Source organism: Mytilus californianus, unplaced genomic scaffold, assembly GCF_021869535.1.
Source record: "Mytilus californianus isolate M0D057914Y unplaced genomic scaffold, xbMytCali1.0.p SCAF_6, whole genome shotgun sequence".
Classification (NCBI taxonomy): domain Eukaryota; kingdom Metazoa; phylum Mollusca; class Bivalvia; order Mytilida; family Mytilidae; genus Mytilus; species Mytilus californianus.
In genome coordinates, this window is record NW_026262712.1 from 58,719,585 (window position 1) to 58,739,453 (window position 19,869).

Sequence of the window (19,869 nt, forward strand, 5' to 3'; positions counted from 1 at the left end):
GAAGAATTGCGATTTAATGGGTACCGTAGATTCTTTTTTGTTGTTTCTGTTAAATGTATTCACAATTTTTATATAAATTAGTGACGATTAAGAATTTGACCGATTGTGTAGACACCTTTATCTACTGTTGAAAACTATATGTTGCCTGCTAGATGTCATTTGTTGTTTTTTGTCGTTTGATTGCTTTCTTATTGACGTATAACCTACATCTCTTACAGTTTTAGTTCCGTTTGATGTTCTTTCAAATCGGTGAATGACAAATCATAACTGAAAAGGTTATTGAGTATATTAGATTAATTGCGTTTCTTTCCTAGAGAAAGATGAACCGAGGAGAGATGTTAGTACCTAAATTTGGAATGTTAAATAAACAGAAAAAAACATTTCACTTTCCAATCTTAAACTCTCCCCCAAATTTCTTTTTCTACTGTATTAATTTTTGAAGACATGACGACATTATATTCGATCCCAAAATAGTCACCTAATAGGAATAAATATTCAAAAAGTCGTAATGTATTCCGTTGAACACAAAACTAATCCAAATTAGTTTTCATTTATTTGGATATTCTAAAATACATTCCTTTTTTGGCAGACTTAAAAAAATAGTTATTAGCTGGTTTGACTTTGAAACACTGATTTAAGATTTACATTGTACACAAAATATCATAAAATATTTTATGTCCTTGTTTGAGGAATTAGAAACACTTTCGTTTTCATATCTTTACACTAAAATCGTCAAAATTGTTTTTAGTCTCGCTACACTCGGTGTAATTTTATGGAATTAAACGTCTTTCAAAATCCAGGATCCGCCCCTAAAGGTACCTTTGAACTGTGCAGTATATCTGAGGTAGTTAATACATACCTTAGCTGTGCATCATCCAGATTATAGCACAGTAAGAACAAAGAGATTTTACGTAAGCCATGTGTTAAGTTTAATTATTCTGATTGCGTGCTATGTTGTTAAAGTTGCTCATAGCTTTTATATGTCTTGGATTGTCATGGGTAAATTTTGTGGCGGCTTATCATTCTTTACTTATAGTTCGAATGATAATGTTGGCGTAATTTACTGGATTTTATGCAGACTATGGATATCCCAGCTGCTACTTGTGAAATATTGCTGACTTGACCGCCCTTCAGTACACCAGCTTTGGATCGCCTTGCTGTTATACAATGATAAGTTCAATCATCATCAAGATTTTATTTTGACTGACAAATAATTTGGTTGTGTACTGTTGTTGTAACAGTTGTTGTTGTTGTTGTTTGAATGAATTTTGATTAAATATTGCCATGACAATTCATAAGCCAACCTAAATCAGTGTTTGTTATTTGTTGTAGTGATATATACAATTGTCATCAATGATATTTGTTTGTATACATTTTGATATTTGGGTAATAAACAACAAGTTTATTATTTTGATAAAAGGATATATTCAATAGTATAATTTAATTAGATTAAAATTAAATTCGTTTATTGAATTAGCAAATAATTGTACTGACAGGCTTGGCAAATCGAGTCGTCCTGTATTGCTATTGTTATGCTAATTCGAGCATGCGAGAGTTTGCCGTAAAACTTCGTGCACTTTGATAGTTCACATTTACATTTAAAACCAAGATGAGAAGATGTTGAAAAATTTAGACCCACCCTCCTCGACCCATATACATTGAGCTATGTTGCTGCTGTTCTTATTTATTTTTCAGATGCTCCAGTCTTCATACATCTATCCGTCATGATGGTAATATCATGGAATAATTATATACACAACAGGAGAGTAATTTACTTGATTTTATGCAGACTATGGATATCCCAGCTGCTACTTGTGAAATATTGCTGACTGGACCGCCCTTCAGTACACCAGCTTTGGATCGCCCAGCTGTTATACAATGATTAGTTCAATCGTCATCAAGATTTTATTTTGACAGAGAAATAATTTGGTTGTGTACTGTTGTTGTAACAGTTGTTGTTGTTGTTGTTGTTTGAATGAATTTTGATGAAATGTTGCCATGACAATTCATAAGCCAACCTAAATCAGTGTTTGTAACAGTTATTTGTTGTAGTGATATATACAAACGTCATCAATGATATCTGTTTGTACACATTTTGATATTTGGGTAATAAACAACAAGTTTATTGTTTTGATAAAAGGTCTGTATATTTATAACTATAACTTAACTACAGGTTAATTGGTTAATCGTTCGAAGATTTTCCGAGTAAACGGTTAGAAAAAACCGTTCGACCTGACAACACTTAGTAAAAATGTATATTATATAATGTTTTTACAAGTTAGCTTTGTAGATTTTAGCGTTTGAATTGTGGGTATATTTTTTTGTAAAAAAAAATAATTAAAATATTTTAATCCTATTATCCTCAAATATTACACATACTAAATGTTTTTAGACAAGAACCCAACAGGGTAATATTGAACATTTTCTTTTAATTACTTTTAGAGATTAGTACATTGTCTTCAATATGAACGTACGAATTAAAACTTTAAAGAGGGTCTTGATGGGGTTTATTGAAAAGAGAATAATGGAAAACGCGTGGAATATAAAATGGTTAGAAAATAAGGAATAGAGAAAAATAGGCCAAAAACTAAAGAATAAAGAATAATGGAGAAAATGTATGAAGAATAGAGATTATTTGGCAAAATGTATTTATAAATTAAGAATAGAGATATGGCTAAAAAATTAAATACTACAGAATCGAAGGACCCCCATCTAGACCCTTAAAAGCCAATGATGTATACAAACCGAAACCGTTGAAGAGCTATATGACCTAAAAAAAGGCCTTAAATAGCTTAATTCAATCCAAGGTCATCTTTGCCTGAGGTAGTATTAGCATAAAACATATAGCTCCAGAGAACCATTGACTCGACGAGATCCCTTACTTAGACGTTTAAACGTGGGGAAAAAGGGGGAGAGGGTGGTGTAACAACTATTCCTTTTTAATACTTTTAAGACTTAATCCTCGTCAATGTTGTCTTGATCTATGTACATGTACAACGTATTAACAAAACTTTGACTATAGCTTGTACATGTATAGTACATCTTATTTTATTTATATGGTACACCTCCGCTTTCTGCCTGCCCTCTGTACTAGTATTGGAAAATGAAGGTCAACTCTGTTCTGAAGATTCATATATCGTTTATAACTAGATAACAATAAGGTGGGTGAAATAGTGTGCTTTTATTAGTACATAATTATGTTGTTTACGCTATGAATGCATATCGATAGACTGAGTATCAAAATAGAAGTGTTTGGCGTTTAACCATGTTAACAGCATTGTTTTTTAAAACATGTTACCATTGTAACAAACAAGGTTTAATTATTTGTCTATTAAAAAACACATACACGCAATAAAACTACCCATGAACTATATCATGTATATTTGCAACGTATACTTTTACCTAGTGAGTGTATATTCATCATTTGTAAATATTCAGTGCTACAAAATGTATATTCACGCCGGTCTTTGTGTATACTGTAACAGTTTGGAGGTGTAACGACGCGATGAATTAATTGAAAAAAAAAATATTACAAAAGCATTACCTTGAAATAAAAATCATATCAGTAAGATATTTCAATGAGATAACATTATATATGAAAATTATATATATGTAACAAAAGTTGAAAGGTCATAAAGTAGACCGTAACGTCGTAGCTCTAGATTTGTATTAGTGACATGTTTAATATAAGTGTGTATAAACATCAATTTAAGCGATTTTCAAAGTTCGTTTCAAGTAAGTATCCTTTACAGAATTTCATTTTACAACCAAGATAAGTGTTGAAAAAATATTTATTTCAGAATTTAACTAATATACAATGTAGCTTTGGTACAAGGAAATAGTTTTATGTTACGTACAGTAAAACTGAAAAAACCCTGTAAATTTGCAATGTATAAAACATTTTTTTTCATGTATTGTATGTTTCTTGTGTATATTATCACTGTGTCTAAACGACACTGGCAAAAAATGTTTGGACTCGATGGTATCTAATAACTGGCACGGTGACGGAACATTAATAGACAGAGAAAGGTAGGTTACTGTTTATTTATTTGTTACTTTTATGATATCGAAGAATTTATATACATATATAACTATTTTCTATTGTGAGATTTAGTTTTTTCTACAACCGTTCTAGATTAACGGAGAAATAAGTAAAAATGCACGTCAAAATTACGAATTGAGTGAACCTTGCCTCGAATTTGTTTAATATCTCGTTAAATTGTTCACAATGTACGGAAAGAAAGGTATGGAAAGAAAGATATTGACATGGAGATTGCAAAACTAACCACTTTGAGCACCTCAATACTTGTATTTCTGTGTATGGAACGAAAGAAATGGGTCATGTCAATATGGAAGGAGCCGGTTTTGTCAATGTGTACAACCCGGTTTTGTCCTAGATTTCACAAGGCAGAACCTGGTTTTGTCAAAGAAAAAATGCATAATCGCATAACATAATTGAACTTCGGCGTTTAAAAGGAGTCTGGTGGCTCGTTGGAAAACGATTTCTTTCTTGAGGTTTAAGTTCTCTATACTTTTTTTATATGACATATGTAAATGTAAGTGATCAAACTTGAAATTAGAGTTTACGGTCTTAAACATTGAAACACGCACATTTGTTATGTGATGTTCTTGCAAAACAGGATGGTTATCTTTATATAAGTAATCCAATCTACCAAGGGGTGTAATCTTTCCTATGATCGTTTAAAATAAACCTTCTTGAGACTAAGTGTTTATTATAAGACATGATAAGAAGACAAATGTATATGCATGCAGAATCGCCATAGAAAATGAATGTTTATGGGGAGAAAAGGATAATACTAAGTATATATTTGTATATTAGTTTCAGGCCATCAAGAAAATGCAATTATTAATGATTATTTTATTAATAGTTCTATAAATAAACGGTTCTGTTATCTCTCCATTGTGTTATGATTATCGTACATTGACGTTGGTCAATATATTATTGACAATATATAGGGACGGATTTAGGTTTAATTTTTCAAAGTTGGGCGTAATTCAAACAACTTACATATTTTTTGGACGATTTTAAGCACAAAAAAAATTCGTAAAAAACATTTAATTTTTTTGGGGCCATCAAAGGTTGGGGTGGGGGCGTGCGACCTATACGTCGCCTGGATTCGTCACTAATGTTATATATATATAACTAAATCGTATACCAACGTAGAATTTTATAAGAAATATCAGCGATTTCCTAACAAAATGAACAGCTAGCTGTGAATGTCACACTGATAATGGTTGATACCCATGATCAAGGTTAACATTTCGTGTTCAATATAAAAAAGAAGATGTGGTATGATTGCCAATGAGACAACTCTCCACAAAAGACCAAATAACACAGAAATTAACAGCTACAGGTCACCGTACGGCCTGCAACAAAGAGCAAAGCCCATACCGCATATATAGTCAGCTATAAAAGGCCCCCAAATCACAAATGTAAAACAAATTAATTCAAACGAGAAAACTGACGGCCTAATTAATGTACAAAAAAGGAACGAAAACAAATGTGTAACACAAGTCCGTATCTCTAATACCATAAGTAATAGGTCAACTATATTTGCTCATATGGTCACATGACTATTTATGTGACCTTGAACTTATTTTCTTGATTAATTGGTAAATGTTAAGTTTGACAAAACCGGCTCCTTCCATTTTGACATGACCCATTTCTTTCGTTCCATACACAGAAATACAAGTATTGGGGTGCTCAAAGTGGCTAGTTTTGCAATCCCCGTGTCAATATTTTTTCTTTCCGTACCTTTCGTCCCGTACAATGTGAACAATTTAACCAGATATTAAACAAATTCGAGGCAACTTGAAGGTTCACTCAATTCGTCATTTTGACATGCATTTTTACTTACTTCTTCGTTATCTAGAACGTTTGAAAAAATTTTACATCTCACAATAGAAAATAGTTATATATGTATATATATTCTTCATATCATAAAAATAACAAATACATAAACAGAAACCTACATTTTCTCTGTCTATTAATGTTCTGTCACCGTGCCGGATATTAGATACCATCGAGTCCAAACATTTTTTGCCGGTTTTACTTTTTGCAATAAAGTATATTATATATAATTGCAACTACTGAACAAGTTAATGGGGAAAAATGTAAGATCAATCATTTCGACTTTAGGAAATATTGCATACGAATAATGCTATGATCATACTTCGAAATACGTGTTTATATTTTTGTGAACTTTTCAGTCACAATTTTTGTAACATAAAATATCGCAAAAATTTTTGAATTTACACTTTTTATTGCACTCTGTTTATGTCACTTTGTAAATATGGCTGGTTCATGCACATACTAATCCACTTTTATTTTTTTCTCCTATAGATATATATATTTCTCTAATTCTTCGTCAATTTATCCCTTTCTGCACCCATTGTATAAAAAAAATTTAATCAATGTGCGGTTCGTTGGATCTCAGTTCTTCATTGGTTAAAATCCGATTATGACGTCGAATTTTCTTGCTTTCCTCTGAATTTCCTATTGTTTCGGCATGAAAAAAGGCGACCATGCCTGATGACGTCACATAGAAAGAACACATCTTTCTACAGATCATTTGAAAAGAAGGAATAAATTTGCCTGCGTATTGTTTGAAAATCATTAGTAACAGATTCCACCACCAAATCTCGTGTAATACGATATTTATCCACTCTCGACAGTTAAATTTTAAATATTTAAAACGCTCGGCGAGCCTCGCGTTTTAAATTTGAAAATTTAACTGTTTCGAGTGGATAAATATCGTATCACACTCGATGCAGTGGTAGAATCTATATATATAGAATATAAAAATAATGAGTTGTGATATCATTGCCAATGTTACAGCTATCAATCGGTGTTCAAATGAAGTGGGTATAAGAATTCATAGGTATAAAAAGAGTAAAACCCATACTGTATAGTCAGCAATAAAAACAAACTCGATATGTAGCTCCCCTCGTATTGCTCATGGTCAGTATAGATTCGGTGGAAAGTGTCGTTCGCTGATGTCAGATTTAAGAAAAATAGCAAGACAGTGTGGCTACGATTTCTAAAAATGCAGTGTAGTAAAATTATCACAGTTAACGTCGTAACGTTTTCTATATTTTTATTTTCGAAGATAATTCATAGATTCAAATTTATGTGTTTTATTAGATGGTTTTCTTTACAAAAATTTTGTTTAATAAGTTTTTTGAAAAATTATTAGTTAAAGAAAAACTGTCCTAGTTGGAAATACAATGTGTTTTACTTCTTCTTTTGGGACCAAACTTATAGAGGTTCAAAATATCTGCACGGTTTTATAAAAATCATGGCCACTTCCAGACCATTTTATTAAATGTGGGAACGGTTACTAGATTTTGAAGTACTATTGAATATAATGTTCAATGGCGACTATTTAAACTTCTATGCAATATTTGTTTAGTATGAAATGCAATTAAAAGTATGCTCTTTAATTGATTTTAAGTTTTGTAAATGATGGATTTGAATGTGGAGAAACTCAAGGAACTGAAAAAAACCATGACACCGATTCCATTACCAGAGTTTAAAGGAGTACGATTCCCAGCTACCATTCCAATCAGAGAAAAGGGAGTAGAGAAAGCTTTACAAGACGTAAGGGAAATTCAGTCCAGAGATTCAGATATTATGATCTGCACATATCCAAAATCAGGTTAGGGAGATACCATTTGAATTCAAGAGGGGGGGGGGGGGGGGGGGGGGGGGGGGGGGGGGAGGGTTTGGATGAAAAATGTTGTCCTGCATTTTTTTTTAGTTGTAATCTCTGTCCTGCATTTTTTTCTCACTCTATTCGATCCTGTCATTTTTATTAGTTTCTCCTGACTTTTGTTTACACAAAAAAGCGAATGACAGCTCCCTTATATTATTAAAACACTACATTTTTGATTCATTATTATTAATTGGTTATAAAATTTTCGCGGATTTCGTGGGTACAGGAGAATCTTGAATTGAAATGTTCAGCGAATTCAAAATTTTCTATTGGGAAGTATGCAGACTTCGTAAACACTGGAAATAAAAAAATCCACAAAAATGCAAGTTTTCTGCAATCTAAAAAAAATTGGTACCCACATAATCAAATGAATCATCATTTAAGAAAATAACTTTTAATTATAAGAGATTTTCCCGAACATCTGAAATTCACATAGTAGTATTTGTCTATCATACATTTACATGTCCTATGTCGAATTTACATATTAGAGCTGTTACAATGATTGTGATATTTTTCTTAGTATATCAGATGACAGAGGTATTGTTGTCTGAATATACATGTACTAATATGAAGGTGTGGATGGGGGGTCCTACATTTCTGTATTCTTTTAATTTTTTAGACCATTTTTCTCTATTCTTTATAAGTTTTGCATCCTGTTCTCTTTCTAACCTCCCCAATGATCTCCATTCTTTTTTTTTCTATTCTTTATATTTTAGCCCTATAATCTGCACATTTTCTCCATTATTCTCTATTCTGTAATTCCAATTAAAACCCTTTACTATATGATTGTCAGGTTTGGGGGCGTGGGACTTTGTCTATATTCTTGTATTTTGTAATTTTTATGTCATTTTTTTTTGCTTATCATTCACTATTTACCTATTTTTACTGTATGTTTTAGTCTTAGCCAACTTTTCCCTATCCAGTAAACTCCATTATATATACATCTACAAAACAACATACCATGCGCAATATGATCTTTCACGTTTGAAATTTTGAAGCAATTTTTATAACAGTCAGTTTAATTTGTTCCGCTGGAATCTGTCGACTCATAACTAATCGTTAGTCATCAACTCAATATCATGCAGATGTTCGTAAGACTAATGAAATGTTCCGGTTCTTCGTTAAATCGATATTACACAGATAATTCATTAAACACTTACACGATAATTTTGTGCGCACAAACAATTTATAAATATGAGTATTCTTTCAAGAATTATAAAATACGGCACCAATTTCACTGCACAAGATGTGCATTGTCTCCGGTGATGCTCGAGGCCAAACCATTTGAAAATCCAATACATAATACAAACGTTGATGAGCTGATCAACCAAATTGACCGAAAGTATAGCCATAACTGGACAAGGAATCAGAGCTTTTCATGATAGAGATATATTCCTTCATATTCAATGATTTCTCAAAGTTAATAACAGCAAAGTTGAATCAAAATAATATCCGTATTTTCATGCCAGTACCAACATACTGGCTCATGGGCTGCTGATTCCATCTGAGACTTACAGGCAGAAGCCACTAACAAAGGCTATCCAGTTGCAGTAATAATATGAAGGGTAACTTTTTTACTACGTATTCCATCTTTCAGAGTTATAAAAATAGTTGTTGGGATGTGACATTTGTTTACGCCAGTATTCATAGCAGTACCTGGTTTCTAATTATCTATTTAATATCATCATGCGGATGATCTGACCACTTAAATGTTACAGTTATCATTCACCCATGTTCATTAAAATTGTTCATTTTTTTTTATAAAGAGAAGTTCCATGGTATTTGTCATTAGTCAGTGACCTTTGTAACATCTTGAATAAATTGCATGGTAATTGTCATTAGTCAGTCACCTAACAACTTAACAAAACACAAATATCCGTCTGTAACCATAGTAACAATCAAAAATTAGATATTATAAACTATTTATAGGGCTCTAATGCATCCGGTTCTAGACAAGATGGGAATAAATTCAAAATAGGTTACCAAATTAAACGTCAGCACCAATTTCTCATGACAAACTCACTAAGATATTACTAAACACGACACATGACGAGGTTCCGAACTTAGGAAAGGAACATTCACAATTGGCTGACTTACAAAATCGATCCCTATTAAACAATTTATTTTAATTTTATGAAACAATACCTGTGTATTAACGTGGTTGTTTAATTTTTCCGTGTATTTTCTCCAAAGGAACGCACTGGGTCAACGAAGTTACCAATATGTTAATTAGAAACAAAACAGAACTAGATTCCAGTAGCAAAGTTTCGACGATGTTAGAAGTTATTCCCGATCTCTCAGTCCTAGAAGCACTGCCATCACCAAGGTTACTTAATACTCATTTCTCATTTAAATATGTACCAAAGAAGCACATCGAAAATAGATGCAAGATTATTCATATGATTAGAAACCCGAAAGATGTCTGTGTCTCGTTTTACTACCATGCCAAGAGTGACCCATTACAGGATTTTACTGGATCATGGGATGATTTTTTCGAAATGTGGATGTCAGACAAATGTAAGTTAGCAACAACCAAAATCATGAAAAGAAACTCATTATCTAGACATTTATTCAAATGATCCACACAGTTAAACTGGTAAAAAAATAAAGAAAATATATGTATTTGTTCTAATTTTGTAATATGCATAACATGAGATTAATTGATTGATTGTGGGTTGCTTAACACCTAGTGAATACTATTTCATCCATGTTCAGGATGAATAATAAAACGGTGATTTACGTCAAAGAATCTGCAATATTCTTATATAGAAAAAAAAAGACAAACTTCGTCAGACTCTATAGTTCACCTAATGATCCTCAATGACGAACACATCTTCACATTATATGTCCAACTGCACAAAAGATCGGAAATATAGAAAAAATGTTCACATTTTGCACAGATACTATCGTACAATGTAGATCGATTAAGGACAGAAGCATTCGGATTTAACTTAGGAAAAGCACGATCAGAGTTGAAGACTTTTGTCCTTTAAACTTTTTGCCATACTGTTGTCTTTCAATTTGGACTTATGCTTTGTATTACTTTATACTGCCCTTTTGGTGTATTTTATTTTATTAAGGTCTTTCCTTATAGTGAAAGCAAAGACCTTACTAAATTTCGTCTGATTATTATTCGTTTCCCGCAAAACTTTAACGACATTTCCCCAAAAAATTACACTACAAGTTGACATAATATTATGTACCAAGTATTGGTTGACCAAAAGCTATTTTGTGGTTAGGGCACCACGCCATAACATTTCCTTTATTGCGATTTTCTGCACTAACAACGAAAACCTTGTTATCATTCAAACTCCGTAATCGTAATAGGTAGAATAAATCAAAGGGTGGAATGTATTCATGACCAGACCCTAGTTCTTCGTTACATTTGTATCGATGTCGGCTGTTCACTAAAACTCAGAAACTGTAAGTCGTAGCCACCTAGGGTCTTCACCAATGATCATCAATTCACCAAGGTCAAATGTTAACGTTGACATTGACCTTTATCCTTACATCTTGTTATGGTAAAACCTCAGAAACCCTTATACTTACAGAAGTCTTGAATAGTGGAAAATGTTTTGGTCATAAAGACGCAACTTTGTTACAGTTTTACCAAATAGTTGACCTTGTCTTAAGGGCATAGACCCTGTTAACGGTTTTTGAAAAGACAAAAATGCTTTAACTATGAAACTAAAGGTCTTAGAGTCATGAGGTCTTCAGCTATAATATTGGGGACCAGTGACCTTGACTAAGATCAGAAAAGCAAAAGTGAAGGGCATGTCCCAAATAGCGAATTATGTGTTTTTGATGGTGTTTAACTGTGGTTTACAGCTTTTTAAAAGTTGATCTTGACTTTTGACCTTAAAACTTTTTATGGGATATATGAAAAAAAAAACATTTTACTAACAGAAATCGTGAACAATGAAAAATGTTTATGTCATTAAGCGCAACTTTTTTACATTTGACCGAAGAGATTTAACCTATCATTAAGGGGCACAACCTCTGTTAACGGTTTTTGAAAAGACAAAATTAGCTTTAACTCTTGAACCAAAGGTCCTAGACCCATGGGGTCTTTTGCAATGACATCGATGACCAAAGTCAAGGTCATGTCCTAAATTGCGAATTATGTTTTGTTTCACTATATTTAAGGGTTTTTATGTGTGTTTTAAAGAATATTTTCTATTATTATCAGTATAATCAAATTTGTTTAACTCTGTTCTTCACTTGTAGGTCCGTATGGATCATGGTACAATTATGAGAAAGAAATGGATCAAGCAGAGAAAGATTTTCCTGGCATGATATATACTTGCTACTTCGAAGAAATGAAAAAGGTTGTACTCCTTGTACATAGTGCAATCATTTCAATTATGTGGACCCCCCCCCCCCCCTCAATATTGCAATTACAAATTACTGCTGTTCTTATTTATAACCCAAGAAGGTTCTTAAACTAATTTACACCACAAGCGGACTTCTTTCTTGCGAAACAAAAAAGTAATTTTAGATTTAAGCAGAATGGTTGTGTTTAGATTATCAATGTAATAAGTCATAAGTATACACCAGAAACCAAATCATGTTTTATTTTAAATGACTGTTTGATTAATATTATAAGACTGGTAAAACATGGAATTTACACAGGTAAGGTCACGTGATATCAAAGTGTAAGCTCTAATGAATTGTAATTTTATTCTATAAAGGATAGTAAAGGAGAGATACAGCGATTGGCTAATTTCCTAGGAATACCATGCACCGAAAAGACTATAGAAAAAATTGCCGAAACAACGTCCTTTAATAATATGCAGCAAAATAAACTAGATATCACGAAAGTAGTTTTTGGAAAAGGCTTCATATTTAGAAAGGGTAATATAACTTATATAGTACACAGAGATTATAGAATGTGCATTGTTTTAACAATAATAATAGTATAATAACACTTTAATCCATTTGAAAATACCTCAAGATTTTGCTGTTTTGTCGTTCTGTACAATACCGACTAATGCTGCTATTGATATATGGAGGATATAGACAGGAGTTAAAGGAACTCATTTCATCTCCAGCAATGCAGTAATCAAATCCAATATGGTAATTACTAAGTAATTGTAAACACAAATCAATTGGGGAGATGGATGTTACTATTGAGATGATTGTATTAAGGAGTTGGCAATTGGAAAACTAAAATAGTCACGTTTATCATAGATCTCTGTTAAAAGTCGTCCATTTTTGTCAATTTATTTTCAAGACCGAGATCTAAATACGAAGACAGTATTTTATTTTCACATCGTGCCTTAATGTTGATCGCACTGTGTTGTATGATAATGTATTCCTGTATTCGCTGAAAAGTGGGTTATTGAGTAATAGGAAGTATATCACCTATATATATATATGAACATGAAGCTTAAAAACTTACAAAATGCCGTAAACCATTTTGTCTTTACATGAAAAGTTATTGCGCGATTTCGGCTCCATATCAAATTATACTTTCATTTCCATTCAGGTGTGCCAAGTAAGTACTTATTTGTATGCCGACTCTGCTCTGAGATGTAAACCACCATACTTGTTTAACCGACCATAACATTTAAAACTACCAATACATAAGTCAAAACTGTCTTCTTATACATAAGTAAACACTGTCTACCTATGCATAAGCCAAACTTGTGAAAACCACGAACTTCAAGGTTATTTTTTTTTTTTTTTTTTTAAATGACTCAATTTTATTTCTATCTATTATACTACTAAAGGAAGAGATCGATTTCATTGAGACGCATCTCCTCTGAAACCATACAAAGTCGGAAATATTTGTGTTATGACGTATAAATGTAGTGTTTTGTACTTCCTAAATTTGTCTTTGAAACAATCTTTTTTCCACAGAAAACGCCAATTTTTGAGAAAATAACATAATTAGGAGACCGTGTCTTAAACGCTTTCACGCATGCTCAGTCGATGTATCGCCCGCGAAATTAAAAAAAAAACTCTTTGTTTCAACACTTGCCCAATTGTACTGCGATTTCGCGGGCATCTTCTAGTAGTTTCTATATCAAAAGGCACAACAATACCGAATTTAATATTTTTATTTTTTCAATGCACATTCTCTGTTTGGATGACACTCTTTTTTAAGAATAGCTTAAGGATGTCCGCTCCTCTTGTTTTTGAATTTTTGCCAGATATTCGGAATCCTCTGGTTTTATCCATGTAGTGCCATTAAAAAATTTTCCCCGCTAACCCCTACTTTTCTTTTCATAATTTTATTACATATGGTTTAAAAAGCCATATTTGAAAATCCTATAAAATCCTTGTTATTTTCTCATAATTTTTATATGAAAAAGGGTACCAATGTTAAATGTATGAAAGATCTAGAGAGAATTATTTCCCGCCAAATTTTCAATGGCTTATATCTCGAAAACAAGCACATGGACCCTTCATTTTTTTCTGCTTTTTTAGTTCCTTTATTTATATCCTATCAATTTATAAACAGTCTTTTAAAAAACTTGTTATTTTGAAACAGAGTATCAAACATCCTGAATAAGTTCTTACCATGCGACTTTTCTTCTATTCATACATTTAAATGCAAACATATATGTCAAAGTTTTAGATCGATGACATACAATACAAAATTTAAATGACAAAGGGTTCCTTGTCATAGTTAGTATTGAAATCATTTTCCAATAATTCTGTTTCAGGGGAAATAGGAGACTGGAAAAACCATTTTACAGTTGCACAAAATGAGCGGTTTAGTGTACACTTCACAGAAAGATTTAAGGACAGTTCATACACACTTTCTTTTGAATAAAGTATCATTTGTTAGAAACAAAAAAATGTAGCGGCATTCCTTTTCCAAATGATGTAAGATGGCAAGTTTAATTTAAAATATACACTCAGGTATCTAGCTATTAAAACAATAACATAGTGTACGGTGATGTCCAGATTTAATTGAGGAAAATAGAAATGGATCGTGGATACAAATAAACAAAATATAGAGATCAACAATGGATGCTATTACAGTATCAAAGGCAGAAACTACGAGATTGAACGAGAGAATCATCATTATTCAAGTTGAAGATGAAACCTACTTTTTCTTAACATGTAAATTTAATAAATATTTATAAAAACAGCTTGAATTGTATTTTTCCAGGATTTTTGAAATTATCTGAAAAAGATAGATTAGAATTACTTCTTTCTTCATTTAATATTATACAGCTTACTTTAAAAACGTCATTTGCACTGTTGAGAGTGGACACAGTACATGCATAAATATTATTACTTTTTTTACAACTGCTATTTATGATGTTTGATATTTTATAATTTTTGCATTGTGTATATATTTGTATTGTATTGTTTATATGCATGCAACTCCTCGAAATATAAATATACATTTCATTAATGAATATATCATTAATTTTAGTTTTACATAAATGTATTTTTTATTATTAATATGTGTTTTGATTTCAAATTAGACAAATACCCACAAACGTATTTGTGACGTGAAGGGTAGCAATAACATGTAAATGTAAGGACTTCAACAATGCGCAAAACACATACCGTATAGTCAGCTGTGCAAGGTCCACTCTTGGCAAAATGTTATTTAATTGAAAAGAATTAAACAACTATCTTGTTAATGCAAAAACAATAGACGAAACACGAATATTTCAAATAGCAATCAATCTCTGGATCATGACATAGGGAAGGCTCATACAGAGTGTAGCGGGATTAAAATAAACTTCTCAGTGCCAAACACTTCCTTAACCTGCTACAGTTGTGTAACAGCCCAATATATAAAAAAAATAGTTAAAATATGTTGAAAATTGAAATATAATTTATTAGGCACAAAACACAAACAAAATAACAACGAACAATAAATCAAAGACTGAAGTTACCTCTATTAGAATAATCGTTTTTCCTCAAATAGATATAAGAAGATGTGGTATGAGTGCCAATTGAGACAACTCTCCATCCAAGTCAAAATTTATAAAAGTAAACCATTATAGGTCAAAGTACGGTCTTCAACACGGAGCCTTGGCTCACACCGAACAGCAAGCTATAAAGATCCCCAAAAATTACTAGTGTAAAACCATTCAAATTTTTATTTTTGCCAATTACCTTGAAAATTATAATAGATACAGAAAGATTCAGAATGCAAATATGATCATTAAGACAAGATTTACAAATATGTCTACAAGATCGAAATCGTCGGTCGACTCCTTTTTTGCGTTTTTGCCCTTTGAAGATAATTGTTTTACCACTTTTGTGTGCGTTTTTGTCTTAAATATTGTAATAGATAGATATAAACTTATAAATAAGCAAACATGATCAACGGGACAAGATCTACAATTAAGACAGATGGAGGAAATTGTCCGAGGACTCCTTATTGGAATTATTGCCCTTTAATGTCAAATTTTACCAATTTGTTTTCGTTTTACCTTATATGATAAAAGTTATAATAGATAAATAGAAACTTCGAATAACAAATATGACCAGCAAGGCAAGATCTACAAACAAGTCAAATTTTGCCGATATAGTTAGTATGCCACTTCTTATTCAAGAGATTGCCGGTAAATGAGGATTGTTCACCCTTCTTTGTGTTTTGAGCTAAAGAAATTAGAGAGAAACTACGCAAACCAAACCATCAGCAATACAGCTATACAAGATCAACACAAAAGAGATTTTTGTCATGAACTCTATTCTCTTCTACAATGAGAAAGTCGTTTGCTGAATATGAACATAGACCCATGTGAGCAACACAGGCTCTTTAGAGCCTCAAGTTTTTTTAAACACTAATTTCAAACACTTGAAATTTTAGACGTGACCGATTACGCAAATATCAAAAACTGCATACTAGTCGTTTTAAATTTTTTTTTAACATCAATCAATCAAGATCAAGGCGTCACATATTCCGACTTCCAAAAAAGAAGATACATCAACTGGTTTCCACTCACTTGAACTGCGTAATTTCATGCACCAGAGACCAATACAGTCCTGGAAAAAATATTTCAATAAATCAAGTTTTTTTTTAAATTCTATTCTAACCAGATCTATCATGTATAAAACTCATTATTCAGTAGCATTGGCTATTTTAAGACCTCAAAATCCATGCGATAATATAACATTTAATTCCAGAGTAAGGCTCGAACAAGTCAGAAGATTGACGACTGTTACTCTAAAATAACCCTCTTCGATTAACCATCTTATTCAATATCGTTATTAATATGTTCCCCGTCTGTTTTTAAATTAATTACTCATAAACTAGCTAGTGTACCATTCTTTCTAGATTTTTTATTGGAACGGAAACGAAGACTATGAATTTAGAAATGTTTGACTCTAAAACCCGAATCATATTTCAATTATAAACAAATTGATATTTAAGCCATCATTGAAATTGAATAGAATAAAATAGTTTCCCCAATCTACAGAAATATTGTCCAGACGAGGTGTAAATATCTAAGTCTGGATATCGAGTCTCTTTCAAATTTACATTTGCGCGCATTGCCATTACATTTGCGCGCAAAAGTCATTACGCTTGCGCGCAGCTTTTGATTACATTTACGCGCATTTATTTTACAGGTAAACTCAGTTGTAAACAGTTAGATTATATTTATTTATTTATCTAACAATTATTTTCGAGCAGGTCAAGACGGTTTTATTATGGACAAGCCTTTAGTCCTGGAAATATATAAAGATGAAAATATAAATACATAGAAAATCTAAAGATTAAAGTGCTGATTTTACATGTCGTAACCTGCTGAATATTTGAAGTCCACTGCTTTCCTGAAATACATGGATGGTAGGGATGCCCAGATACTTGCAGAATCTGGTGAAATACCTTTGCAATTATACACGGTGAACCGCCTTGAAATATCCCCTGTCTTTAGTGTTTTGACGATATCCATCATTAGCACATACTTACAACTTCTCGTCCAATCATATTGCTTGAATTTGCCTTCTAATTTTCATAGTACATACTTTTTCCGTGTACTAAGTTACTACGCATGAATGACCACAAGGGTAAGATTTCATTGTATTATAATCAAGATATGAAAACAAAAATTGCCACTGGCTATTTTGAAATAAAATGCTGTGTTGCAAATTAAATTAAATAGTTTGTAATTAGTTTTCACATTGATTTTTAAATATCCTGCTATTAAAGTCTTTGGATCTAAAAAATGTTTTTTGACAATTGCAAGTTTTTTTTTCATTTAGATAAAGAGTAACAAATATGGTTCTTTATACCTTGATTAGAGTACAACTGCTATCTTAAAATTGTAATAATTTATCATCCATGCAATTAATTTGTACACAAAAAAAGTGTGAACTATGAATTATTGTAAAGGGAAATTAAGGCAACTTGGTGATTTCATTAACTTTCTGGGGGGAAAATGATCTATTTTGTCATTAATTGATTGATTGATTATTGACTGCTTAATGTCCAGTGGCAAATATTTCTTGAATTGAAAAACCGTAATAATGTCTGAAGAGAATGTGCCACCTATATATATATACATATACACATATTCTGATAAATCTTTTAGTTTTCAAAACCTATAATCTCTGATCTATTGGTAGTTGCTTTTTAATGCTATCCGCTAGACAATCTATGGGGACGAACTATCTATATGTTTCAAATAATTTAAATTTATTATAGCTTTAGTTTTACTGTGAAATTGAAAAGTGTTTTCAAAACATGTATAGTTTCCACTGTAATTTAATTATTGTCTGCTTTTGGTCAATTCTTTTTGTCATCTTACCATGTAAAGAAGTACATGTATAGTAAAACACTGCTTTATATCAATATACATACTTACACCAGCAGCTACCGTCTTTTCATTCTGGAGTCACTAGGGTCTTTTGAAATAACATATCTTACAATAATACTAGTGAGTAGATTTACAAAACATAAAATTCGTTTTACAAACACCTGTGATACAAGTAGTCAGCCAAAATAAACTATCAATAGACCAATTAAAAGATTACTCGAGTTGTAAATATGTGCTAAATTGGATAGTCTATGGAAAGGTACATGTATATACTATGAAATTAAGAGCTCGGGGCAAGCCCCTCGCTCTAAATTTCATAGTATATACCATTCCATAGACTAACCTAGACTTCACTCATGATTTTTCTCCCGATTTGTTTCTGACAAACGAACATCATGTTAGTGGCTTGATGCAACTTACGAACTGACTAAAATTATTTACTATTCTGTAAAATTCGGAAGCAAATTACTATAATTTACTCTCAGACTGAAATATTCGCAATACAATTACATGTATGTCTTAAGCTATTACGTGATTTCTCATAATCACTTTATTTTTTTTCAGAATTCAATATGAAAAAGATATAATTCAAATGTACAAATATGTTCAAAATTAATAATAACTATAGTCATATCTACTATGAATTATATTTGTTTTTACCTGTGTTACCTGTAAAATGAATGGACAAATGTAATCAAAAGCTGCTCGCAAAGGTTATATTTTTTTAATCCCCAAATGCGTGCACATGTAAAGCGCCCAATATGGCTACATATGTGTTAATCCTTCCCTTCATAGTACATGTAGTAGGTATGATAGAGGCATATCTATAAATCCTGCAAACATTTAGAAAAAAACTAAGTTTAATGACATCGATTCATGCCATGTTCTCGTCCTGAATAAATATGAAAGAAATACTTGCCACTGGACGTTAAGCAAGCAACAATCAGTAATAACATGTTTCCAATACCAATTTTGTTAAATGATCATATATTATGATTTTTTTGACATGACAGTAAAAAAGAACCGAGAGCAGTTTTGCGAGAAGAGCACGCAATATCCAACTCATCCTAATCTTTATCATTAATCAACTATACGTTATGGCGCATAGAGTCCAAAATGAAAAATTTGTATACGTGGATTTTTCGTGTACCTATTGTATGAGAAAAACACATTTGTGCATGCTGTACACGATAGAATTTTTTCTCTCCAAATAAACAGAAATTGCACTTTGTGTGCCCCGTGTCGAAAAACTACGGATAATAATTTAGTTTATGTTAATTTCAAAGTTTACATAATATGTTCTTATTCTTCTATTTTTCACATGTTTGCCTACAAATGTAGCGAGTCTGTAAGACCAAGTAAAAACGTTCACTGTTATTTTTTTCTTCTTTTGA

At 31.8% G+C, this 19,869-nt stretch overlaps 1 protein-coding gene across 2 annotated transcripts; it reads left to right on the forward strand.

The window, feature by feature from the left end:
• The first annotated feature begins 3,180 nt into the window (after window positions 1-3,180).
• LOC127704389 (sulfotransferase 1B1-like) lies at window positions 3,181-15,158 on the forward strand. Of its 2 annotated transcripts, none has more exons than XM_052208427.1 (6): window positions 3,181-3,735; window positions 7,476-7,679; window positions 9,930-10,253; window positions 11,964-12,064; window positions 12,428-12,590; window positions 14,408-15,158. In XM_052208427.1, the coding sequence occupies exons 2-6, from the start codon at window positions 7,484-7,486 to the stop codon at window positions 14,515-14,517; spliced, it is 894 nt and encodes a 297-aa protein (XP_052064387.1). In that variant the 5' UTR covers window positions 3,181-3,735; window positions 7,476-7,483; the 3' UTR covers window positions 14,518-15,158. The 2 variants fall into 2 exon arrangements, with proteins under 2 accessions (XP_052064387.1, XP_052064388.1); XM_052208428.1 differs by lacking the exon at window positions 3,181-3,735 and adding an exon at window positions 6,067-6,135.
• Window positions 15,159-19,869: the final 4,711 nt, after the last annotated feature.